The 27,509-nt window shown below is 41.9% G+C and overlaps 2 protein-coding genes across 2 annotated transcripts in view; one reads left to right on the top strand and one right to left on the bottom strand.

Moving 5' to 3' along the window:
• Positions 1 to 12,467, top strand: part of ntn5 (netrin 5) — a 42,110-nt gene extending 29,643 nt beyond the window's left edge. Inside the window, exons 2-7 of the mRNA XM_008117205.2 lie at positions 736 to 1,717; positions 2,890 to 3,078; positions 4,273 to 4,422; positions 5,724 to 5,777; positions 9,158 to 9,238; positions 9,912 to 12,467. Coding sequence (XP_008115412.2) covers positions 781 to 1,717; positions 2,890 to 3,078; positions 4,273 to 4,422; positions 5,724 to 5,777; positions 9,158 to 9,238; positions 9,912 to 10,240 — 1,740 coding nt within the window. The 5' untranslated portion in view covers positions 736 to 780 and the 3' untranslated portion in view covers positions 10,241 to 12,467. The remainder of the gene's footprint in view (positions 1 to 735; positions 1,718 to 2,889; positions 3,079 to 4,272; positions 4,423 to 5,723; positions 5,778 to 9,157; positions 9,239 to 9,911) is intronic.
• A 219-nt stretch (positions 12,468 to 12,686) lies between these two features.
• On the bottom strand, positions 12,687 to 21,234 carry LOC100553861 (sulfotransferase 2B1). Its single transcript, XM_008117204.3, is given in 8 exon segments — positions 12,687 to 13,390; positions 14,525 to 14,665; positions 14,668 to 14,704; positions 14,841 to 14,935; positions 15,856 to 15,982; positions 16,816 to 17,024; positions 20,540 to 20,701; positions 20,912 to 21,234. Coding segments are annotated over 8 exon segments (921 nt in total). The 5' UTR covers positions 20,928 to 21,234; the 3' UTR covers positions 12,687 to 13,256.
• Between the last annotated feature and the right edge of the window lie 6,275 nt (positions 21,235 to 27,509).

Here is a 27,509-nt window from a genome sequence, read left to right as displayed (position 1 = left end):
CAAATTCAGTTACTATGTAGAATTATGGGAGTTTGTTGGGTGAGGAAAAAACTCTCAAGGCAAAATAGGGCTTATGTGTGGACTACAGTTCCCAGAATCCATGGATTTGCAGAGTAGTAGACCATAAATCCTATAGAAACTTGGGATTTGTAGTTTGGTGGAGAATTTGGAATTCTCTGCAAGAAAGAAATCTTTCATTTGCTTGAAATACAATTCCCAAAGTAATCTGAGTCCTGTCCACACTGAAGAATTAAACTGATTTAGTACTTGGTTCTTCTCTTTTTTAGAGTTCCTTGGTGCCTTCTAAATGGCTCACCATTCCAAGGATTGTATAGCTATGGTTTCCATAGTTATTGAAATGGAAATAAACATCTACCATGCAGTAGTTCAGTGTAGATACAAAGACAGAAAGAAATTTTGCCCAGCTCTGTTTGAATATTGGGTAAAATTAGATGCTCCACAACATAAGTATTGTTTTGACAAGAAAACCTGTGCATTTCATACTGCAAAACAACAGTCATCTGAAAAGTGAATATTTACCAGTCACATTCAGTACTCTGGCATCATGAATATATCTGCAGAAAAGAAATAGGAAATAAGAGAGAAACTGAGGAGAAACAGTGAGCAAATTAGACAGAAATGTCTGTGTGGAATGGGAATGATGTAGCTTGCTGTTCTTTCTTTTCCTTAGCTGCTGGCATTTCTAACCCACGTACTATCCCTTCTCTCTTCCAGGTGATGTATAGTTAGCTTTTGACTCCTGGCTCCTTCCCCCCAGAAATGCTTCACTTCCCATGGGGTTTTGCAATTTGCCTTCTGTTCCTTTTGGGCTTGGCTTCTGACCCTTGGGATCCATGCTACGATGCCAACCGCAATCCACGCTACTGCCTCCCTGAGCTATCCGAACTGGCATCAGGACGTCTGGTGGAAGCATCGAGTACATGCAGTAGCAATAATTCCCCTGGACGATTCTGCACCTTCCGAGATTCGATGGACCCAACCTCAAAATTCTGCCAGCGCTGCAAAGAGGACACTCACATGCCTGAGTATCTCACTGATGCAGATGGTGGTGCCACTTGTTGGTGGTCTCAGCCTGCAACCAACGCCACACTGACTTTAGCCTTGGGACGTAGAGTGGAAGTTCTCTATGTGGCTCTCCGATTCTGCTCCCCACGGCCAGAGTCTCTGGCTATTTACAAATCTATGGATTATGGACGCAGTTGGGTGCCCTTTCAATTCTTTTCTGCCTTGTGTTGGCGACGCTACCATTTGCCACCAACTAATGTCATTCTGAAGTCTATGGAACATGAAGCAGCTTGCATTGAGGCCCAAACCACCCCCAAACCTCTCATGGGGGGATTGGTAGCTTTCATGCCCCTAGCAGGCCGACCTTCAGCCAGGATGTTTGAGTATAGTCCTGTACTTCAAGACTGGGTGACTGCGACTGACCTCCGAGTGTCCTTTGACCGCATGCATCCAACACGGATATTGGGGTTGCGAAGGCGGGAGGCATCCTATGGGGTGGCTGAGCTGCAGGTTGGAGGCAGATGCAAATGCAACGGACATGCCTCCCGATGCACAACTGGGAAAGAAGGAGGAGTGCCTCAATGTGATTGTCAGCACAACACAGCCGGGCCAGAATGTGACACCTGCAAAGCCTTCTTCTGGGATAGGCCTTGGCAACGAGCAACGCCCAAAGACGCGCATGAGTGTGTGGGTGAGACTAAAGGAGTGACTGAGCCCATTGGGACACAGGATATTCTGTGTGTCCTCATTAGGGCTAGGAGTAGCTATTCTGTATCTTATAAAACTAGGGATATTTCCATTCTGTTGAGATTAAGGATGCATCTGCATTACACAGTTATAACAGTTTTTTGCCACTTCAGTTGTCTTCGCTTCATCTCCAGGAATCCTGCGTAACTAAAATTTTCAACTAAATAATTCTAATCCTCTAGCATTACTTAATATCTCTAATATTAAGGGAACCTCAGATGTATCTAAAACTGTCAAATCAAATCTGGGTTGTAACAAATGTGTAGAGAGCCAGGGTGGTGAAGTGGTTTTGAGGGTTGGGCTTTATTTCTGGAGACCTGTGTTCAATTTCCCACTCAGTTATGGAAACCCATTGGTTAACCCTGGGTGAGTAGCATACTCTCAGAAAAATACCCTGTGAAATGGTTGCCATAGATCGTAAATGTTTTGAAGACACTTAACACTAACAACTAAATTGTAGATACGGCCATTTAGCTGATAGAGGAAGTCTAAACTGCACTCGCAAAATTGAAAAAGGCAAAACCTCAAAATCAGCACCAAATATCTGATATCATTGTAACATCATCCTTGTAACATCATCAGCCTGCTTTCTGGGACATCGCAGTAGGTCACCCCTAGGTCTTAGGTTTTGGCATCATCTCAAAATCAGCACAATTTTTACTAGGCAACCCTATGCTAGGGGGCCTGATTGAATTTCTGTCCCCAGCACTACAATCATAGAATCATAGAGAGAGAAGAGATCACAAGGGCTATCCAGCCCAGCTCCCTGCCATGCAGGAATGCACAACCAAAATACTCTCGATAGATGGTCATCCAGCCTCTTTTTAAAAACCTCCAGAAAATTCCACCACTCCCCAGTGTTGAAAAGCTCTTACCATCAGGAAATTATTTCTAATATTAAGAAAGGATCTCCTCAGTTTGAATCCACTACTCCATGTCCTAGTATTTGAAACAGCAGAAAACATGTCTGGTCCATTTTCAATCCTTTCAAATATTTAAACATGGGTATCATGTCCACTCTTAACCTTCTCCAATAAGGCGTTCATTATATGTGAAGAGCCAGGTCTTATTAGGAAGGAACCAGCATGACTGCCAACTCTTTTCCTGTGTCCTTAGCTTGTGACTGCAACCTCCACTCCCACCGCTGCCGGTTCAGCATGGAACTCTTTGAACTCTCAGGACGTCGGAGTGGAGGGATCTGTTTGAACTGTCGCCACCACACAGCTGGGCGCCACTGCCAGTATTGCCACCCAGGCTTTAAGCGGGACCTCAGCCGCCCCATGACAAGCAACAAAGCCTGCAAAGGTGAGCGAAGGAACAAAATGCTGTTGCTGTGGGAAATTTTACTGAGCCTATAAATAATGAAGAGAAAGTTACTAAGTAGAATCTCAGGACTGTGTCTAGAAGGATATAAGGGAAATGTTGGGTCAAAGATTTACAGTAGCTTTAGATGTGTCCACCTAAAGCTGAGTCAAATGATGAGTACAGGACCAAGGAAATATTATTTTTGCACTACCGGTAGTAATCCATTTATTTTACACTGCAATTCTTCAGAAACCTGAATTTTAGTCTTCTAGCGAAGGTTCGGCACCCCTTGTCTGGAATTCTGAAATACCCCAAGATCCAAAATTATCCTCATGGATGGCTAAAATGGCAACAACTTTTCTTTCTGATAGTTCAATGTACACAAACTTTCTTTTATGCACAAAATTATTTAAAATATTGTTTATAACATTACCTTCATGCTACGTGTATACAATGTCTATACACATAAATTGATTTAGTATTTAGGCTTGGTTCTCCTCTCCATATCTCATTATGTACATATATGCAAATATATGTACAAAATATGAAAAAAAATCTAAAATCTCAAACACTTCTGGTCCCAAGTATTTCAGATAAGGGATACACAATCTGTAATGCTTATTAATACCTCTCCATCCCACCTGCCAGGTATTACAGGTATGACTATTAGCCTTTCCTTATTTACTGGAAGTGGAAGTTCTTAAACCAGTTTATAATGTCAAAGTTTGGTTCCACTATGGAACCTTGAGAAGAATTTGAAGAATATGAAGAATTTTCAAAGATTTCTAGCTAAGCTCTTCTTAGTTGAATTTCCTGGGTGGAGAACCATAAAAGATTCAGTCATAGCAAAGAGATGCCTGTGTCCTTTTCAATTTAAATTTCAGATACACAGTCTGTACCAGACCTTGGAAAAGGTTATGGGGGTGTGTGGAGACTCTGAATCCCAGATTTTCAAAGTTGCAGTCCAAACAAATGTAACTTTCCCAAGGTCTGTACATCCACTAAAGGAAATCATCATAGTAGTTCTCTCAGCTACTGAGACATAGCATTGGGGCAGTTGGCAATATTGAGGTATGGCATAAACTTTGATAAGTCCACATTCTGATATGGACGATGATAGTGGAAGGAGCGGCTTTTCTGGTAAAACTCACACCATTTTCCAGTCCAATAACTCTCGCTTTATTGCTTCCTTAGCCTGCCAGTGTCATCCTATTGGAGCAATTGGTGCTATTTGCAACCAGACCACAGGGCAATGCCAATGCAAGAACGGGGTGACTGGGCTGACCTGCAACCGATGCGCTCAGGGTTTTCAACAAAGCCGCAGTGCCCATGCTCCCTGTATCCGTAAGCTTTCGCTTTCTTAAACCCTGCTTGAGATCAACTTTGCACAATAGTGACTGTAGGGCACACAACTGGGCACTACTTAATTGCAGTGTGTCAAGTCTAGGAATAGACAAATCTAGTTCATTTTTCACAGTTAAAATGTGTAGTTACATGTCTGCAGCTAGTAAAAAATTGGCAAAAATATTCATGTTTGTTTTCATATGCACTTCATATGCCTTCTACTTCATATTTCCAAATGTGTTGTTTAGATGACATTTTAAAAAGAATATACATGTTTTCCCTATAAATGATAGTAATTTTGTGTGCATTTCCCCTAAATGTAAGTATTTTATATGCACATTTGTGTAATATACTAATTTTGACGTACTGTGCTTTAACTGATAAAACATTAAGGAAAAGTTGAGATTTGGACTGCAATTAGGCAATTCAGACGTTCAATTCAATATTTGATAGCTCACTGTGACTCCTTGTAGAACAAGTGTTTTGTCCCTAAGATTAGAGGAAAGACACGCTAACATTCAACAACTACAACAAAAGCTGTTTCAGTCACAGCCCTAGAATGAGAGTGCACTTTGAGAAGTTGACTTCCCAATAGTCTCTAAAACAAGAAATGATGTCATAGAGGTAGAACTCAATGTTTTCTGGCCACCCCACTGATCTTTCCAGGGGGTATTTATACTAGGAGAAACTAACCTGATCTGACATAGCAAAGCATCTGACCTGTAGTGCAACTGGCATGAAACTCTGAACTGCCATTTTTAAAAACCTAAACCTGGGCATGGAAATTCATTAAATAAATTTCTGGAGAATTTTTTATATCCTCAGACCAACTACTAATGATCTTTCCTTTCCCTGAGCACTGCCAACAACAAAGATTCACTTGAAATCATGTGGACAGAATTGGAAGAGTTAGTCTTTTGGACAAGAATATTGCCTTCAGCCAAGGCAGCTGATGTGCTTTAGAAGTTGACTTCCAAAGAAAGGGACTACTTTCTGATATGGGTGACGATGCCCAATGAAATCAAAGAAAACAGAATGTAGGTAGGAAAGATTGCCAGCAGTTAACAGGGTACCGGTAGCTCTTCATTTTCCTTGACAGCACGTGCCTTGCACTTTTCTGCTTCATACAAAAGTACATAGAATGATTGATGAAAAGACAAGTACACACAAGTCAACCTAATACGAATCCATTTATTCAGGCTTGGGAATTTTATTTATACTTGGTGAAAATTATTCTCTCTATATATGCAGATTTTTAAAAAGAATCAAACAGCTTATTCTGCATCTTTTCCGCCGCTTAGGGATCCAGGAGGTGATGACAACCACAGCTGTCCCTCCACAGGAATTGAACACAGGTGAGAAAGGCAAAGTGTCTGTGTTGGAGGGAGTTCAAATATTACTTTGCTTTCTGAAGGAAAGTAAAAAGTTCAGTATTTTTAAAGAGATGCCTAAGGCCCTTTCTACACTGCCATATAAAATCCAGTTTATCTTTTTTGAACTGGATAATATGGCAGGGTAGACTCATTTTTCAATTGTGGCTGCATTTTGGCTCTTTTTGTCATGTAATATTTATAGAAAATTTTGTAAAAGTTTTCCAACAGTGAGTAATTTGAATATTTTTGTGTGGTTTCCGGGCTGAACAACCATGTTCTAGTAGCATTTTCTCCTGGCATTTTGTCTGCATCTGTGACTGGCATCTTCAGAGGATCCTCTGAAGATGCCAGCCACAGGTGCAGGTGAAACATCAGGAGAAAATGCTTCTAGAACACGACCATACAGCCCGGAAACCACACAACACTCCACTGATTCCGACAGTGAAAGCTTCGACAATACATTTTTATTTTTACTTTTCAGAGGCATTCCCACTCATCTAGGTTAAGCGTACATCCAATATTTTGGCCCATTTTACCATACATTCTTTGATATATTCATCTTCTATGTGCCATTTTAGCAACAGGGCGTAGATATTGCATAGTTGTTTATTTCTTACTTGTAATATTTTGTCGAAATCAGTCTTTTCTTCCTCAAATCCTATGTATACTTCCTTTTGGTATTGATGGTGTATTTGTGTAAATCCAAACCAGTTCAGGTTGTAGCCTTGTTGATTTATTTCTGTCCTTTATTTTTAGTTGCAAATTGCCTCATGTCTTCTTGAGTAAATCCGCATAGGTTAACCATCTTCTATTGCCCTTGGGATTTCCACTTTGCTTAAAGGCTTCCTGAAACAAAGTCCATTTCGGTATTTTTTATATAAAATGTTATTTTGCGCTTGTTCCAAGTTCTCATCAGAATTTTCCTAAGTGTGTGTTTATTAAAGTTTGGGTTTTCTGCCACTTTTCCATAAATTTGATTATGGAAAAGGCTTTGATTATCAAGATGTATCCATTCTTTTCACCACTTCATAGCTGCTTCTCTGTATAGTTTTAAGTTTGGGAGGGCATGTTGTTCTCTTTGTTTAGTATCTTGTAAATGGCTCATATTTTTTTATTTCTTAGTATTTTCTGTCAATTATACTAACTTGAGGAGGAAGGAGTTACTGATAGAAGGTGAGAGCTGAGAGCGGCTGTGGGGACAAAATACATTTTTATTTGTTTGCAATCATCACCCATGAGCTATGGTTTGCTCTGACCTACACACACACAAATCAAAAGTGCAAATCAGGATCTGTCCAGACCTGACACAGTAGCTGTGACTATGGCAGTTGTAGGGGGAAAGTAAGACTGTGAGGCAGAAATTGCTGCTGCCATTTTCTTTGAATACCTGTACTCTCACAAATTATGAAGATAAAGTTTGGCACATTAATCATCATCAAGAAATCTAATTGTAGAAGCATACATGTAGGGAAATGGGTAATGCCATATATCTTATTCTGTAATACTCGGTGAACCTGATGTTGGCTGGCTACACAGGGCCCGGTTTTCATCTGTAAAATGTTGCAATGATCCACATGTGATAATGTTGTTGTGGGGGATACTAGCGAGTAGTTATGGGGGACAAAATGAGAGCCATCCTCAATCAGCGTTTTCCCTCTCCAATGAAAATTTTCTTCATTCTCCAAATTTCTAGCATTCCAGAGAGACACAAAGTCATTCATGCTTAGAAGTCTTATATTTGCTGCATCCACATTCCCTTGGTACCATTGCATGCAGCTTTACTTTGGATGCCTAAATTGTTTTTCTAAATGCTCAGTTGAGGTTTTAAGTAACTACAAGGCTACAAGGCTGAAGGAAAATTTCACAAGGGGTGACAGATTTGTTATTAGATTGAACAAGCTTCTCATTTTATCCCTCTCCCTTTTTTATCCTGGTAACCCTGCCCCGGCCTCAGTACTATGGCTACAGAATGCCTTAATTACTTCCTCATCAGACAGGCCGATTTGCCCATCGTATGCTTCTTCCGCCCCCCCCCCCCTCCGCCCCCATTTTCAGCACGGAGCCCTTCACACGACATACAGGCACTTCAGGTTGGGCTCCGTGATTAATAGAGAGAAGAAGCATCACATGCCGACACAACACGGGAGCTTTCCCCTTGTTGCCTTCCCAGCAATTGTTGGGGGGGGGGGGGAGGAACCGGGAGGTAACCCTTCCCTCCATGAAATGAAGGGCAAGGTAAGGCAGGCAATGCAAGGCAGAGCGGCAGCTTCTTCACGCCTCCCGCTGGGAGCCCATGGATTTGTCCCAATGTGGGGCGAATCCATGGGCCTTTTTGATGAGGTATGTCATCAGAGACAGCAAGACCCCAAATATCTTAATGAGAGGTATCTGAAAGAGACAGTACCTCTAGGCACCTCACTTACAATCCCTGGCTCTGAGAAGAGCAACTTCGGAGCCAAGGATTTGTGAATGGCTGACTAGTTGGCTGCCTCTGCGGAAGACAGCATTGGCCGTTTTGTATCAAAAGTCCATCTGTCCACTGTCTCACTCCAGAAACGAGACAGAAAGAGAATGAAGCAACAAAGATGGGTGAAGTGGGGAATAATGCAGAAGTAAAGATGTCAGTAGTGGTTGTTTTCCTGCCTCGGGCATTGGGAGAGCTTGGGCTGCCAGTGTTTTTTTTTATACAGAAAGGAAGATTCAAGGATATAATCCACACGCCCTCTCTGCAGCCTGAGGCAACATTGTCCAGTCCACCATCACATGCTGTAGGCCTTTTTGTACTCAAAGTAATATTGCTCAAATGAAAGAGAATTCACTTATAGTATTTGACCATTGTTTGCACTCTCCAGTGGAGCTTGCACCCTCTTATTTTAAAATGGGCCCTGACTCAGTAGCAAGCCTCATATTTTTCAAGCAGGTTCAATTCCTGGCAACCCAAGGCATATCTATGAAATTCCCCCCACTGAAACTTCAGAGAGCAGCTGTCAGTCAGTGTAGGTTACAGGGTGTTTATGAACCAGTGATCTGGTATATGTAGCTAGCTATATGACAATATTCAGATGCATTTACCAGGTACAGTTTGTCTTAACCAGTATGACCTGGAAGCTTAATCTGGATGACTTAGAATAGGAGTCTACATGCATTGAGGTTTGGAGAGGCATTTTAAGCTCTTTCTATTTTCAGTGGGCTGAAATGATCCAAATTGAAGGCAGATTGACATTTTACTTTTAGAGTTTTCTTTTGCTGTGAATAGGGGTTGGGGTTGCTGAAACACTCAAGACTAGAGAAGTACTGACTGGCAAATAGGATAGAAGTTAGTAGGATGCTTTTGCCCCAGCCTAACTCTATGTACTCCACAGGTACTGAATGCCAGAATCACTGTAAACCACCCCAAGGACGTGTCCAGATGAACTTGAGGAACTACTGTAAGAAGGATTATGGTAATGTAGGCTTCAATCCTAAACGTCTTTGCCACTAAAAACCCATCTCAGCTCCATGCCTCTGTAATACAGCATGACCTCCTTATCCATGGATTCAATATCCAAAATTCCACTGAGCCATGCTCCAAAAATATTCCCCTCCCAGAAGTGTGTATGGCTTCTGTAGATCCTCCAGTGCAATTCTATGGTATACTTCCAGCCCAGATGTAATATATTGGGTTTGCTATTATACATGATTTCACGCATCCACATTGTGTGTGTCATACTATATGCTACCAAAAGAGGAGAATGGGTGTTAAATCAGGAAGTAATGTTGTTATTCCCACTCACCCACTCCAGTCAGGAAATTCCAGAGCTATGAATATTTCCAGTACCAGGAAATGTCATAGTTTTGTGGTGGAGAACAATGGAAAATTCCCAATTTACATGTAAATATGAAGTGAGATGTATAGGCTTATTCATATAGGAAGTAACATCATTGTTCTCTCCAGCTCCATACATTATGGAACCACACTCTCTAGAAGCATTGTTTGTGCAAAGAAAGCAAGGGAAACAACTTGTCTGTTTATGGGGAGGAAAGAATTTGTAACAAGTTTGCAAGGGAGAGGTGATATCATACATGTCCTGAGTGTTTCTTTTTTTCTCTTCTCTGATCCTTCACATGCAACCCTAGTTCTTCGTGCACAGCTCCTGGCCATGGAGAAATCCGGCACATGGTGGCAGTTCACTGCCTCAGTTCACACTATCTACCGGCAACGTCATGTGCCCATTCGACGGGGTGAGCAGCCACTCTGGGTACCTGAACTGGATTTGGCATGCCGCTGCCTTCACCTCCAAGTTGGTAAAGCTTACCTGGTTATTGGCAACGATGAAGAGTCACCTGACCCAGCCCGACTAATCTTGGACAAAAATAGCCTAGCCCTATCCTGGAGAGATGCTTGGGCCCATAAACTGCGCAGTTTTCAGCAGCAGAGCAGACGTGGGAAATGTCGAGGCATCTGAACTACAATGGTGGAAGGAAAGGGAGGAAGGAAAGGGACATACATACATGTGTAAGTGTAGGTTTGAAATAGATTTGGAGAAAAACATGGCACAAAGACTGTCTTTTCTTTTTCTTCTTTGGACAGTGACTTCCAGAGTTTCCCAGCCAGCATGGCTACTGGACATGATAGCTGATGGAAGTTGTGTTCTTAAAAGTAACTTTTCCAAAGTCTGGGTTGAGGTATCCCAAGCACTACATGCTCAAGCCGCTGTTACAAAGCACCCTCATGTGTAAAAACAGTTGTCCCAAAAAGGGAATTCATGCCAATCTGGGTTTTTTAATGTGAGTCCTGATTTCATACAATTCTTCTTATCTCCTTCCTCCTCCCAACGGGCCTATGTGTACCGCTAGTCCTTTTTAAAGGCTTAGAGGCGCTCCGGCTGAGGTAGAACTTGCCTTAGGCGATGCCAGTGGGAAATATTTGGGCAGGAGGAAGGCTGTCAAATCTAGCAGTGGATGATAGAACAAGGGCTGAGTTAAATAGGTTTGAACAAAACACAAGGCCATCATAGAGCATGTGAGGCAGAAACACTGGAGAATAAGGCTATCAATGCATGACAGCTGTATATTATCTCCAGCATAAAATGCCCTATAGATCTGAATACCAATTCTTGGGGAGGACAAGACTAAAGGTGCTGTTGCCTCCACATCTTGCATATGAGCTCCCCTATAGTCAGCCATTGTGGGACTAAATGTTGGACTAAATAGACCTTAGTCTAATCCCATGCCACTCTTCTTGGCTTCTCCTTGCATTTTCAGTTGAAGTTACTGTAACTGGATTTCCCCTTAGCTCTTTCCTACCACTACAACAGAAGATGAGGGAAATGGGGCAGCGTGAAACTGTTTTTGTTCATACCCCAAGGAGCTGGCTAGTCTCCAGGTGACCTGAACTTAGGATACACTTGTCAAAATATGCAGAGTGAAATCAAATATATATTGCAAAACAATTGCCTCATTCTGGACATATGCCATTATATAAATCTATGTATTTCTGGAAACAGAGATGGAAGGAAAGAATGACTGATGGTTAGGGCTTGGTATGCCACTGAAGAATTATACATTTATTGCGGGGATGGCATTACACCAATACTGGTTACTCAGAAGACCATAAGCCCTCCCTGTGGTCTTCTTAAGGCAACCAGTTTTGACACCATGATTTGACCCTACATCTTGGAAAGGTAGTTCCAAGATACTACTAGTCTACATTGGCTGTTACTGCCTGTAGCTTAACTAGTCTCAATTCAGATAAAAATGGCTTCCATATGAGACTGGTTAAGCTACAGGCAGTAACAGTCAATGTGGACTAGTAATATGAACGTTGGGGTATAATTCTGGAGACCAGGACTCAAATCCCCACTCAGCCATGGAAACCCACTGAGTGGCCTTGGACAAGTAATACTCTCTCAGCCTCAAAGGAAAACAAAGGCCAAACTTTCTATGAACAAGGATCTCCATAAGTCAGAAACAACTTGAAGGCACACATCAACATAAGTTATAGGGCCAATGAGAGAGAAAATGGAAGATAGGCCTAAAATTATCTCCAGAATGTTGTTTAACTTCACCTGGAGTCCTGTTCAGATTTCACAAGGAAGCTCATCCCATCTGGGGAGTTATGCATGAATTCACATTAACAAGTTTGCACAATTAGGGTAAGTCTAAACGATTAAAAACCAAACTGAGTTCTTTTCCGTCATCTCACATACGCAAAGTCCTGTGACTATGAGAGGAAAAAAATAGTTTTCCAGGGACAAAATTGCTTTCCAGAGCTAATTACAGATAGAAGGTTTCTTCCAGATGGAAGTGTTCATTCCAGAGAGAGTTCAAAATATTATTTTTTACTAATGTTTGGAAGTAGTAAAAAAAAGCAAGTTTTCCAAGTCTAATTGTTCCCAGATTTAATCATACTTAAGAATTAAATTTAAAACCAGCCTGAAATTTTTCATTATATTGAGGGTGCATTCCTAAAGATCTTTTAGGGAAATTGTAAAAATTAAATTAGTTTTAGAATCATTTTACCTTACGGTAGTACCAATAAAGGTTAAGTATCCCTCATCAGGAACTCCGAATTACTCCAAAATCCAAAATTGTCTATATGAATGGTTGTAACAGTGACATGCTTTCTGATGGTTCAATGTATACAAACCTTGTTTCATGCATAACATTATTAAAATATTATATATAAAATTATCTTCAGGCTATGTGTATAAGGTATCAATGAACATGAATGAATTTTGTGTTTAAACTTAGATCACATCTCCAAGTTATATCATTATGTATATGCCAAAAAACTATATCAAAAATAGGGAACATTCCTGATCCCAAGCATCTCAGAAAAAAGGATGCTCAACCTAAAGTTCCATTCTGTGTTGCCCTTTGTTACATCTAAAACAGCAGCACCATCTGGTGGATAGTCGGCAGAGCTATTTGTTTTATTTATTTGTTTGGGAGGAGAAGTTTTAAAACCAGTTGCCAATGGAAACATTTTCTTTACATCCACAACAGGAGAAGTAGACAATGTTACTGCTGCTCATGTATTCTGTGGTGAAACCCCTACATGAAGAAAACGAGGACGGCTAAACCAATGTTTTTTCCCTGACAGGCATAGTTGAATTGTCTGTGTCCAGGGAGCATATAAACATAGAATATCAGCTGCATCTCCACCACAACCTGACAAATTCATTCCATTGGTTGTACTTCATGGCTTGCAAATGTAGTAGAGCTTCATTGATATCTGGGATTGTGCTGAATTGTTGGAGAGAGGAACTGGGTCTATTTTGTTGAAGTCAGATGGCTCTGGCCCCTTCTACACTGCTTTGAACTGGATATTATGAGTCTACACTGCCATATAATCCAGTTCAAAGCCAGTAATCTGGATTTTATATGGCAGTGTTGAAGGGGCCACTCAAAGCTCAAACTAGTGTCTGATGAAAATAGAAACTGCAGCACAAACACCTCCCTTCCAAGATCTTAAGATTCTCAGTAGATTTCTCTTTGGAGTTCATCATCCCAGGGAAATCTGATCTCCACATCTTTCATCTTTTCCTGGTACAAACGCTGGAATGAATCAGTCTGCTCTGGGGTGAAATGATTTCTCCAGTCTCCAGAAATCCCTGCAGAGTGGGGAAAAGAAAGCGTGAGAGGAAAGAAGAGACACTGGGATTTATGTACTTTTAAAAATGAGAATGAACAAGCTGCAACAACCAAGGAGTAATTATTTGTCTGATCCCCACTAAAAGCAGCACCAAATCCAGAAAACAGAATTAGAAATTGTTTGTGTTGATTTCTTTTCCTAATGGTCATAGCCCAAAAAGACTGGTGTGGGAACCATGTGTCTTTTGCACTTTGCCCAACCCTATTTTACAGTAATGGTGGGGAATTTATTTATCTCAAGAGGACTTCTATATTTCAGATGATGATTATTATAATAATCATAACAATTTAGCACATAATAGAATCCAACAAAGAACTGATGCTATACTTAATCTTCTGCCATCAGGATATCTAGTTCCCAAATAATGAGAAAGGATCAATTAGATGTATCTACAAATGTCATTGTGATCACCATCATTTAGTCACAGGGAACAACAAAATAGACACATAATGCCAGTTAAAAGAGCATATAGTTCTTGTACATATAGTATTAAAAACATATACTTCAACATTCATAATTTTAAAATTGTTTGGATAGGTCTGCCAGAAAAGACTGTTTTTTATTGCTACTGTATTTTAAACTCAGACAGTCTACCCAGCTGACAAATCTTCTCTGGCAGGTTATTCCACAATCTGGGGGAGGCAAAAGAAAATGTCCTCATGAGAAAAAATGTTAATCTCATTCTGGATAACCAAATGAAATGCCTCCCATATGGGATGTACTATGCAGAGGAAGGTAATACCATGTGGGCTTAAAAGAGAACAACCAACACCTTATACTTTGGCTAACTTCCAACCAGTTGAATACTTTTAATATTGGAGTAGTTTAAAGAGGTGAGAAGAGCAAAAGTGCAATTCCTTTTCTCCAATGATAAAAACATCTCTCCGAAGGCATGGGTAGTGCCTTGAGGCTATATGGTGAAATATAAGTTAAGAAACCAACCTACAATATTATATCATGAAGGAAAGTACATGACCATATGTGAGCAGAGGATTGGACTGAAGCCCCATGGCCCAGAAGCTGTCAGATTTTATGAGATCGCTGGACTTCTGATATCCCCCAAAGTATTTTCCCCCTCAGTTTCCAGCGTTACCTTTTCTGAGGAAAGGACTGATACTGTGGTTCATCACATCGTCAGGAACAAGGCTGTAATTCACCATCTTGTTGCCCTTCATTGACTCAAAGGAAGCATGTTTCACAACTGAGTCAACAGCAGCAGCATCTAATTCTTTCCTAGGAACCGGCAGATGCGAAGAACACTGTCCTGCAGGTTCTAGGAAGATGTAAAACAAACTATGAATTCAAATAAAGAGTGCCAGTCCTCGAGTGGAAAAGCTTCTGGGTCTTAACTGGAGCAGCAAGGAGTGCAAAGAAGACCAAAGAGATAATGTTATTTTTAAATCATTCACCTTCAGCAATTCATCATAGGTTAGAAGGAGAAAGTTTGTCTGATCTTTGTAGGTCAACCAGCTCTTGACGTGATCAAACCAAGTGCCAAAGAGAACTGAAATAAACGGATGAAAAGAAAGAAACATTTTGTTTTTGTTTTAAAGAGGACTTGTTTAAGATTAAATGCGAAGATGTTAAGACTGCAGTCAGACTTGCTTGGGAGCAATCCCCATTGATCTCAATGAAATATTCTGTCAAGGAAACATGCATAGGATTGTGCTTTAACCTTGTACACCAAGAACCACATTTTCAGCTAAAAGAGTGAGTGAGAGAAGCTGAAAGGTGCTGAAATATAATCTAATGGGATCTATTTTTAACTGCTAACAGCTCAAGCAGATTGTAAGAGCAGATTTAACATCAAAAGAATACAAATATTTAGCACATAATAGAATCCGACAAAGAACTGACGCTATGCATGATCCGCTACCATAATTTAATTGGTTCCAGGTCAAGCATACCTGACCCCTAAGCAATGAGAAACGATCCATCTGATTTATCAATTGTGTCTTTCACTTCCTGCAGGTGAGCAGTGTGGCTTCCTAGGAAATTAAGAGCGTCTACAAATTTAACCTGAAATGCAGCATAATTCATTTGTTAAATTAAGAAAGAATAGAAAAAGAATGAATAAGGTGAAATGATAAGATAGCGGATGCCAATGGGGTGCAACTAGGAAGCCATCTGGAATTAAAGCAACATGAAGACTGCATCTCATGGGCAATTTTTACACTGATGCTTTCTGCCAAGTCAGAGGTGGGGAATCTTTGCTACCCTTACCAGTACTACACCCTTCCAATGTCTCACAATTAGCTGTGCTGTCTTGAGCTTCTGGGAAATAACACATTGGAAGGGCGAAATGTTTGCCACCCCTGTATAAAACAAAAGACCCCCCCCCCCCTCTCCACACATACACACTCGGACGGACGGACTGTTTTTAGAGAATTCATGACTCTCAGTTTCAGGTCTCTACCTACATACTTTTCCCTGAACAGAACATCTCCAGAAATTCTCCAAAATCCTCCCTGTAATCCAGAAACGATGACATCTTGGCGTAATAATAGAGTGACACACAGATATCTCTTGGGTCACGAACGGTGTAAATGACCTAGAAGATAAGGTTGATGAATCAGAGTTTGGCAAGGTGCATTTTGAGAACTACAGACACCAATATCTCTAAACAGAGTGTTGTTATGAACTGGCATCAAGTCATCTTGGGTGTATAGAGACTATAAATGAGAAACCCTGTTGTTAATAGCTCTGCTCAGATCATATCAGTTCAGGGCCATGGCTTCCTTGATGCAATTTATGCATCTGGAATAAGATCTTCCTCTTTTCCGACTGCATTCCCCCTTACAAAATATGATCATATTTCAATTGAACAATGTCATCTCATTAATGTCCATGTTATGATAGCCTCAGTTTAGTCATTTTGACTGTAGAGAGAGTACAGGCTTGATTTGCTCTTGAACCCATTTATTGGTCCATGCTATCTATACAACTCTCCTCCAGCACCAAACTTCACGTGAGTTGTTTGTATTTCTACCAGCTTTCTTTGCTAGCCTGTTTTAACAATTATCCCTTAAAAATGCTACTAACAGCATAGTTTTTGTTCATAGTGTGCAATAGGGAATTCTGGGAATTACAGCCCAAAACAGGAACTTTTCCAAGCTCTGGATGGAGAAGTTCAGTGCCAACAGTTATTCTCATGCTATGAGGTGAACTTTCTTAGGAGTGTGAAGCATTGCCAGAGAGAAACAAACACTTCTCTTTCACAAGCTCCATGTTTCTTGGGGACAGGATGAAAGACCAATCTCACCATATGATTTGTACAATATAATAGGCTCTGTGATTTGCCCTTTATACAAACAACCTCATTAATGGTAACAGTGTCACCTAATCCTCTTTTATCATCACCACCCACCCGAGCTCCAGAATCACCTTAGCCTGGGAGGTGAAGAAGGTTTCTGGGAAGATGGATGGAGGCAAGTGGGAGCTTATGAGTCGGGGACTGGGCCGGTCCTCCAAGTATGTAGCTCCTGTGTTCTGCTCAAGCCAAGGCACCCGCTCCCAGGAAGGCATCGACTGGGCCAGAGTAGGGTTCCCATCACTATGGATCAGTGTGAGGATTTCTTGCATCCAAGTTGTTCCTAAAAGAAATGGACATGAGTAAACCTTCTCCTGGAATCTGCAATAATTTATGAAGGACATAATAACGATGAGGAACTGTGACCATTCTCCATGCATTGCTGGACAGCAGCTCTTATTAAGCCTGGTAAGCCTAGACTGTGAACTATCGTGAGAACTGGATTCCTTAACATGTAAGGGGTGATCTTCTGGGTAAGATTTTAAAAAGCTGAAGGCACACTTCAGTGAAAAACTACCAGTTAAGACAAAAGAGAACTAGGGCTAAGGTAGTGATGAAAAAAAAAATCAGCCCAGATGAGGGAGAGCTGGAGAGAGAAAGAGGAGGGAATGGAAAAATACCAGTTGAAAAGCAGAAAGCTCAGAAGAGGAGAATGTTCAAAAGGAGGACGGAGAAGGGAGAAGAAGGAGGGAGAATATAGGAGTAGAGAATCCGAGAAATCTGATAACAGTTGGCACCAAGAAGAAGAAGAAATGTGGCAAAGTTCAGAGAAAAAGTTTGTGTGGATGCTCAAAGTATGCTCAACATTTGGACCACAACACTAAACTGCACAGTTTTGGTGTGGCAATTTTTCGTTTTGCTCAGCCAGCAGGGTGATTTGGCCAATTAAACCTGTTGAAACTATTTCTTTGCTCCTAGTGTGTGACCGGGTAGACACCCTAGAAGTTTGGGGGCCATAAAGGAAAGAAGGACATGCCACTGAGTCCCAACAAAACCCCATCCTATCTCAAGGCATGGTGCATCTGCCTATAATACAGCAGAATGGAAGCTGTGGCCCCAAGGCCCTCTTTTTAAGACCCTAAGACCCCCAAGTCCTTGGATCTTCCCAATTTGAAAAACTGCCACAAACTGCCACCAGCAAAAACAAAACTGCTACCAGCACAATTTCACACCTACAAATCTTCACCAATGAAAAAAGAGCCAAAATCAAATAACCTCCTTTTGAGGCTGGTTTTCATCACCTGTCACACATCAATGCAGCATGCAATGGTATGAAATATATATATGGTATACATATGTGTGTGTGTATCCACTCTTTTATCAGCAAGGAACCAAGACTGGGTTAGAACAAATGTAAAACAGCACCGTTAAAAATAAATGATTAATAAAAAGCCTTGGCCAAGAGTAAGAAACCTCAATCGCCCTAGCCATGCCCAGCTCTTCCAGGGTTTCCCAGCTATTTCCCATTCTAAAAAGCTCAAATGCCATTTTTAAGGGCTTTCCCCTTGCAGCAATAGGTTTGAACTCAAATATGCTAGTATTTGGGGTGTCACCCTTTTGCTGTCAGCCTCTTTCACTGCCCTCTCTCCCCACTCAAAACCTCTGTGAAATTAGTTTCCGCTCTAAGGCTGAAAGAAGTTCCCAAGCTTTCCTCTAGAGAGAAATAAAAGGAATTTGATATAGGTATACCTCAGTTAATGAAGTAGATGTGTCCCTGGGCATTAGTTCTTAAAGAGAAAATTTGGTAGAAGTCGAACTAGAAATAGTATACCATAACATTGAAAGAAGAGGGATAGGTTCATAAACCACACAAAAAAGAGCAGTTCAACGCCGTTCAGCAAATGTCTTATTAAAAACTAGCAATATGGGCATACGAAATGAAAACACCAGGTCAGGTGAGCCTTTCATAAGTAAATAAAAACCTTTGGTGCCTTCTCCAGACTACCTGAAGGTTTTAAAAGTGCATCCAGGATGAGATTTTTCCCCCCAGCTGCCACTTTTCGTAACATTCACATTTTCACAGCCAGATTTAAAGAGCTGTGCTTTTTAACATGCAGGAGTAGCTTTCAAGGCAACCTAATCTGCTCTCTTCTCCCCCTGCCCTCTATTTTACTGTTCATGCATGTTCAATAAGGTAATTATTACTGTCCGGTCAGCCTCACATCAATACCAGGCAAAATTCTGGAAAAGATCATTAAGGAAGTGGTCTGCGAACACTTAGAAACAAATGCGGTCATTGCTAATAGTCAACACGGATTTACCAAAAACAAGTCATGCCAGACTAATCTGATCTCTTTTTTCGATAGAGTTACGAGTTGGGTCGATACAGGGAATGCTGTGGATGTAGCGTACCTGGATTTCAGTAAGGCCTTCGACAAAGTCCTCCACGACCTTCTGGCAAACAAACTAGTAAAATGTGGGCTAGACAAAACTACGGTTAGGTGGATCTGTAATTGGCTAAGCGAACGAACCCAAAGGGTGCTCACCAATGCGTCGTCTTCATCATGGAAAGAAGTGACAAGTGGAGTGCCGCAGGGCTGTGTCCTGGGCCCGGTTCTGTTCAACATCTTTATTAACGACTTAGACGAAGGGTTAGAAGGCACGATCATCAAGTTTGCAGACGACACAAAACTGGGAGGGATAGCTAACACTCCAGAAGACAGGAGTAGAATTCAAAACGATCTTGACAGACTAGAGAGATGGGCCAAAACTAACAAAATGAAGTTCAACAGGGACAAATGCAAGATACTTCACTTCGGCAGAAAAAATGGAAATCAAAGATACAGAATGGGGGACGCCTGGCTTGACAGCAGTGTGTGCGAAAAAGACCTTGGAGTCCTTGTGGACAACAAGTTAAACATGAGCCAACAATGTGATGCGGCTGCTAAAAAAGCCAATGGGATTCTGGCCTGCATCAATAGGGGAATAGCGTCTAGATCCAGGGAAGTTATGCTCCCCCTCTATTCTGCCTTGGTCAGACCACACCTGGAATACTGTGTCCAATTTTGGGCACCACAGTTGAAGGGAGATGTTGACAAGCTGGAAAGCGTCCAGAGGAGGGCGACTAAAATGATTAAGGGTCTGGAGAACAAGCCCTATGAGGAGCGGCTTAAGGAGCTGGGCATGTTTAGCCTGCAGAAGAGAAGGCTGAGAGGAGACATGATAGCCATGTACAAATACGTGAAGGGAAGTCATAGGGAAGAGGGAGCAAGCTTGTTTTCTGCTGCCCTGCAGACTAGGACACGGAACAATGGCTTCAAACTACAGGAAAGGAGATTCCACCTGAACATCAGGAAGAACTTCCTCACTGTGAGGGCTGTTCGACAGTGGAACTCTCTCCCCGGGGCCGTGGTGGAGGCTCCTTCTTTGGAGGCTTTTAAGCAGAGGCTGGATGGCCATCTGTCGGGGGTGCTTTGAATGCGATTTCCTGCTTCTTAGCAGGGGGTTGGATTGGATGGCCCTAGTGGTCTCTTCCAACTCTACTATTCTATGATTCTATGATTCTATGTAATATAGAGGCAGCTCTGTTATAGACAATGTCTATATACATGGTTACAATAGGATCAGCTAGAGTTAATTATTCAAGACACACCAAAAGTCCAGGTTTCTCCAGCCCCCACGTTACCATCAACAAAGCATAGAGTTAGACAGAAAAAGGAAGAAAAATGGACTGGGTGGACATAGAAAGACTTTATGAAAATCACATCTATATGAGACTCTTTGTTCAATGTGATATGCCTTTACATTTTGCCAGTCCTCAAACTCCAGTGACTGGCCGGATGTGCCCAACTGGCTTACCAGATTTGGGATACGTGAGATTGAATACATCGCTGTCTCGAACTTGGAAGCTCCGGTGGGCATACTGGACGCTCTTTTCACTGTGTACAAGGGCAGGAAGGATTATTCCATTGTACTCCATGGAAGTGACCTTTCTAGCCATGCCTTTCTGTGAGCTGGGCACTGAGAGGAAGAAAAAGATGTCAGGATATGCATAGATTGTATTTAAGAAAACCCTCAGGTGGAGGGATAAAGGATCTCAGGAATAGAACTGAGGACCATGAATTGAGACAAATTGGGGAACAGGGAATGCATCCAAGGCAGGGAAGAAAAGACTTCTGCCTCATTCTTGCTCATTCATTTACTTTTTCAGTAAGATGAGAAGCTTCCTACCTTGTGCCTCTTCCATTTTGCAGGCCCAGAATCTTCACAAAATCTGCTCTGCAAAAAAATATATATCCTCTCTCCTGTTCAGTTCTCTCCAGCCACCTTTTTGGGCCTCTCTCCCTTGGCTCTTTGTAGCACGGTCTGTTTCAGAGCGGGAAATCCAGGCTACAATATAAAGGGATACACAAAAGGAGACTTTGTTCTTTGCAGGGGAGGAAGGGGATGGAGAAGCCAGCTCTCAGGGGAAAACCAAGGTCACAGATCTCGAGATAGACTGCTCAGTGTTTCCCAGTCCCAAACAAAATAAAAAAATATAAATGTTCACCTTACTGGCATGCCATTTCCTTCTGCCTCTGTAATTCTTTCTTAGCAGAATTCAAAACGATCTTGACAGACTAGAGAGATGGGCCGAAACTAACAAAATGAAGTTCAACAGGGACAAATGCAAGATACTTCACTTCGGCAGAAAAAATGGAAATCAAAGATACAGAATGGGGGACGCCTGGCTTGACAGCAGTGTGTGCGAAAAAGATCTTGGAGTCCTCGTGGACAACAAGTTAAACATGAGCCTACAATGTGATGCGGCAGCTAAAAAAGCCAATGGGATTTTGGCCTGCATCAATAGGGGAATAACGTCTAGATCCAGGGAAGTCATGCTCCCCCTCTATTCTGCCTTGGTCAGACCACACCTGGAATACTGTGTCCAGTTTTGGGCACCGCAGATGAAGGGAGATGCTGACAAGCTGGAAAGCGTCCAGAGGAGGGCAACTAAAATGATTAAGGGTCTGGAGAACAAGCCCTATGAGGAGAGGCTTAAAGAGCTGGGCATGTTTAGCCTGCAGAAGAGAAGGCTGAGAGGAGACATGATAGCCATGTACAAATATGTGAGGGGAAGTCATAGGGAGGAGGGAGCAAGCTTATTTTCTGCTGCCCTGCAGACTAGGACACGGAACAATGGCTTCAAACTACAGGAAAGGAGATTCCACCTGAACATCAGGAAGAACTTCCTCACTGTGAGGGCTGTTCGGCAGTGGAACTCTCTCCCCCGGGCCGTGGTGGAGGCTCCTTCTTTGGAGGCTTTTAAGCAGAGGCTGGATGGCCATCTGTCGGGGGTGCTTTGAATGCGATTTCCTGCTTCTTAGCGGGGGGTTGGACTAGATGGCCCTTGAGGTCTCTTCCAACTCTACTATTCTATGATTCTATGATTCTATGATTCTATGATTCTATGATTCTAGCTCAGAATACGTTATTTTTCCCTCTGGTGTCTGCTCAACTGGTTTTCCTGAGTTCATACCAATAGGGCAGGTTTATTTGGTAACCGGCTAGAAGAGAGTTGCTAAATGAGTGAAACAAGATTGGGTTTTACATCAGAACTTTCCAAACATTTCATATTGATGGCACACTTTTTAGACATGTCTTATTTCCTGACAAAGTAATTCACTTTTACTAGCAAACTGGAGATTAAACCAACCTCTTATATAAATTGTAATATGAGTGGATTGTAAGCCTGAGGGCAAATTAACATTTTGCAAGCCACTCTGAATGCCTTTGTATAAAAACAATAACAAAATGTATGTGGACACAACATATATCATGAAAAACTTATATTTATATTTTAAAATATAGATTTTTTTTGCTTATTTCACATGGAATCAGAGTTTTCTTGTTATGTTCGCACAACACACCTAGACACTACAACCAACATGCTAATGTGGTACAACATATTGCTTGAAAAGCTCTGTTTTACATCTTTAACAACAATAAGCAGTTACAGACAGAAGACATGGGGGCAGGTAATAAAGTTGGCAGCATGGGAGACTGGATAGTGAATGATGGAAGTTGTCTTCCCAAAAATTGACTTTCCCAAACTCTGTTCTGGTTGTGCCCCAGTTTGTCAGCATCCTATTCAAAATGTAGGGCATGATGGCACAGACTAGAGTGAAACTCTTACTTTTGATCTCTGCTCCGTGCTTCTGTTAATGCAGCTTCCGAAAGTGCATTAGCTTTATAAGAGCCACATCGTATTGCTGGCTCATGTTCCACTTGTGTTCTACAAAGACACCTGGAACCTTTTCACTTGTCTTGCTGCCAAGTTGGTCCTTTCGCCGCTCTGCACTCCCACCTTTGACGTCTGTACTTAAAGTGGGACACTGACATTCCCACTGCTTGAGCTATATATGCAGCAGAATGTGGGTTAGGAATAATCTGGCAGAATCTGTGAGATGGTGAAACAAATGCTTTGACTTAGTACTGCACAAGATTGTTAGAGACTACCAAATCCCCTGCAAGGAGAAAGATACCAGACTGGGCTGAAATCATGATACTGATAAGGCATTGTTTTTTTGTTTACAGGGAACCTACCAGATAATGCAAGGGTGAGCAGTATGTACCTAGGCTATATGTCATTCTTCTCTCGATGTGGCATTTGCTATCCCTATCTGAAAAGAGAATAGAAAAAAAAGGGGTGAGAAGTCTGTTCCGCTGGAAGTCAGTTGTCCAATTAAATAAGTTACAGAGACTTTTTGTGTCTTCTTTAAATTAAAAATGATGTTTTACATCACCGGAATCTGACTTTTGGTAATTTCTTATTTCATTTTAGGGAGTAGATGTAATCTACGGCAATCTAATAGAATTGCACATTGGTCTTCAATATCTGGAACATGGCCATTCTTGATGTAAAAAAGTCATAAGAGCTGGTTTGTCCCTCTTCAGTTTATTATACACTAGCTTGAGTACCCGGCATTGCCCAGGTTATTTGAAAAAGTCAAAAAAAATATTGTACAAAGTGCATAAGGATGTGGACATCATGTATCCCATAACATCATGTATCCCATAGCATTGAGCCATTGGTGTATCCTAAGTAGTGGGAACTATAGCTATTTGTGGAAGTGGAGCCTGTTTGTGTAAGTGGACACCCCAGCCACACACATACATACATATTTTCACTTTTATTATGTGTATAGATTGGAAAAGTCCATTTTTCCACCCCAGGATTCCAACAAATTGTTCCACCAGATCAGAGATGTTCCATTTCTCCTGTCACCAATACAGTAGCTGCAAGTTAAGGTTAGCCACATAAAACCACTCCATCTCCTCGAAAGGACTCAGGGCGGTTTCCAGCATGCACAAAACAGTCAGTTGTCAAAACAACATACAGTAGCATGAACGAACAAACATAATAAAAACAATATCATAAAACATCAGTAAAAACAGTTCAATCTAAAATGAACACAGTTACATCATTAAGTAGAATGAAGCAGATGTGTTAAGAGGACATTGCTGGGTGTGCCATAAAGTCTGTCCTCTTAGGGCCCTTCCAGATAAGCCTTATATCCCAGGATCTGATCCCAGGTTTTCTGTTTATCCCAGATTATCTGGCATTGCAGACTCATATAATCCATTTTAAAGAAGAAAACCTGGGATCAAATCCTGAAATATAGGGCCTGTCTGGAAGGGCCCTTAATGCTTTCTAAACAATCCTTGTGTTCTCAGTTCTTAGGGTCGAAGACGCCAACCATGCAACTTATTTCCCATGCCAGTAAGGTAATGCTCAAGATCCTGCAAGGCATACTCCAGCCATACATGGAGAAAGAGTTGCCAGATGTCCAAGCTGGATTCAGAAAAGGCAGAGGAACAAGAGACCAAATTGCCAATATTCGCTGGATAATGGAGGAAGCCAGGGAGCTCCAGAAAAACATCTACTTCTGCTTTATTGACTATTCGAAAGCCTTCGACTGTGTGGATGTTCTTGGTGGTATGGGGATACCAAGTCACCTTGTCTGTCTCCTGAGGAATCTGTATAAAGACCAAGTAGCCACAGTAAGAACAGATCACGGAACAACAGACTGGTTCAAGATTGGGAAAGGAGTACGGCAGGGCTGCAGACTTTCACCCTCCCTATTCAACTTGTACGCAGAACACATCATGTGATGTGCGGGGCTTGATGAATCCAAAGCTGGAGTTAAAATTGCTGGGAGAAACATTAACAACCTTAAATATGCAGATGATACCACTCTGATGGTTGAAAGCAGGGAGGAGCTGAGGAGCCTTATCACCAAGGTGAAAAAAGAAAGCGCAAAAGCCGGGCTGCAGTTAAACATCAAGAAAACCAAGATTATGGCAACCAGACTGACTGATAACTGGCAAATAGAGGGAGAAAGCGTGGAGGCAGTGACAGACTTTATATTTCTAGGCGGAAAGATCACTGCAGATGCAGACTGCAGCCAGGAAATCAGAAGACGTCTACTTCTTGGGAGGAGAGCAATGGCCAACCTCGATAAAATAGTGAAGAGTAGAGACATCACACTGGCAACGAAGGCCCGCATAGTGAAAGCAATGGATTCTCCATAGTAACCTATGGATGCAAGAGCTGGACCATAAGGAAGGCTGAGAGAAGAAAGATAGACCTTTTGAACTTTGGTGCTGGAGGAAAATCCTGAGAGTGCCTTGGACTGCAAGAAGATCCAACCAGTCCATCCTCCAGGAAATAATGCCCGGCTGCTCACTGGAGGGAAGGATATTAGAAGCAAAGATGAAGTATTTTGGCCACATCATGAGAAGACAGGAAAGCTTGGAAAAGATCATGATGCTGGGGAAAATGGAAGGAAAAAGGAAGAGAGGCCGACCAAGGGTGAGATGGATGGATGGTATCCTTGAAGTGACTGGGTTGACCTTGAAGGAATTGGGGGCAGCGACGGCCAACAGGAAGCTCTGGCATGGGCTGGTCCAGGAGGTCACAAAGAGTCAGAAATGACTGCTTGAATGACAAAGAAGATGGTTGAAGATGCAGTGTCATTGTCAATAAAGAAGTAAGATTCCCACCTCCAATTTCTTTATGTGGTTTGGGAAAATGTGTAAAGCATACTCTCCAATCATCACAATTTGGCTGGAAAAGTCCCAATGAATCCTCTGTCCTTCCACTTTTCAGCTGCTTTGAAATGTTCCAGTTTTTCTTTCCTCTTTTCAGTCCCTCTCTTTAGCTTACTTTGGTTGCTGCATAGTATATTCAACGTGCACAAGCAGTTTGCATTACTGTTAACTCAGCAGGAGGCTGTGAGAGGAGAGGGGCAGAATCTGACATGTACCAGTTGCTATTGTATGTTTTCTGACTTGAGGCGCCCTATGACAGGGGTCTTCATCTGAGGGCAAGATAATAGGATTTGCTCAAGGTCACCCAGTGGGTTCAATGGCCGAGTGGGAATTTGAATTGTTGTCCCCAGAGTCATAGTCCAATGCTCAAACCATTGCAGCATACTGGTTCCTATACGTATCAGTTGACTCGGGTAAAAGCAAACTGCTGCAGCCTATCCTAACTTGTGCATCCTTCCACATTAATAACTTTTGGCATTTTGACCACATCAGGCTTATTGAAATGTCTGAGGATATGTCTTTGCCTCAGGCAGAAAAAAATGACTTGAAAATCACTCAAAATGTTTTGAGTGACCAAAAACATGTAAGCATGGATAATTCATGCTGAAACCCTTACCTCCAAACCAACTTAGCTAGCTAATTCTCTCTGGTCTTTCCTGCTACATCTGCTCATACATTAATTCCCCAAAACTAAGCCTCATTCCGCTGTTCAGTCCCCTGCCTCCCCCTCCCAACAGGACTTCTGTGCCTTTAGCAGATACACATTACGAAATAATTCAACAGGTTCAACTATTGCTCCCTGCCTCCTTGCATAGACTTGCAAGGTCAGCAAACTATCTGAATGTCTGTTAGCTAGACTACTGCTAAAGCCACAGGAGCTCTATCAAAAAGCACATTTGGCAACCCTGCCTTATTTCCCTCTCAGCTTGTTAGAGCATTCAAACTGACTTCTAGAAGCCCTGTCTTTCATCTTTGCTGTAATCTATTCTTCTCTGCATCCTGTTTTTTTCCCCATTGGGGGTCTCTCCTGACCCCAACCCACCACCTGTTTTAACCCCTTTGACACAATTCTTTCATTTAAAAAGATATTGATCTCTTCTAGGCTATGTTTTCTCCAGCTCCTCTTTCCTTGTAACATCCCAGCTTCCTTCCTAAACCATCACTGAATCCATGGCTTTCTCAGCCCTTCCCTTTTCATAAGCTACTAAATTTCCCTTCATTCCCAATGGACCCAGGAGTCCTGATTTTGCCATAACCAATCCAAGGAGGGCAGCATTGGGCGGGTGTTTCCTTTGAATGCACTTCCAAGCTTTGCCTCTTCTCATGGAACCTTCCTTCTTTAAGGTGGCATCATGGAGATGTGCCCCTAAGATCTACCTTGCTTTCTAGCCCAGTTGCCCAATAGCCAGCTCATAGGGTAGAATTTTTCACCCTTTTAGCAAGCTAAGTCCAGATGTGAAAGAGACTACAGGCTGTTGTGACAAAGTCCTGAGCTGCTGGCGTGTTGGTGGCATCACAGCAACCCAGGCAATTTCTGAAAAGCTCCATTGCCGCAAGGATAATGTGGAATCATCAATGGGCCTTTCTAGTCTATTGAAAGAAATTCAAACTGTTGCTTAGGGGTTGTGTGGACCCTCATTTACAGGTTCAAAATGGGTAACTTGGAGGAGTTCAAATTCGGAAATGCCTGGAGGTGTAAATCATCCATCGATCCTTTGAGAAGCTACTTAAGCAT

Source organism: Anolis carolinensis, chromosome 6 (assembly GCF_035594765.1).
Source record: "Anolis carolinensis isolate JA03-04 chromosome 6, rAnoCar3.1.pri, whole genome shotgun sequence".
Lineage (NCBI taxonomy): Eukaryota > Metazoa > Chordata > Lepidosauria > Squamata > Dactyloidae > Anolis > Anolis carolinensis.
This window is presented reverse-complemented; position numbering and strand designations above follow the sequence as displayed.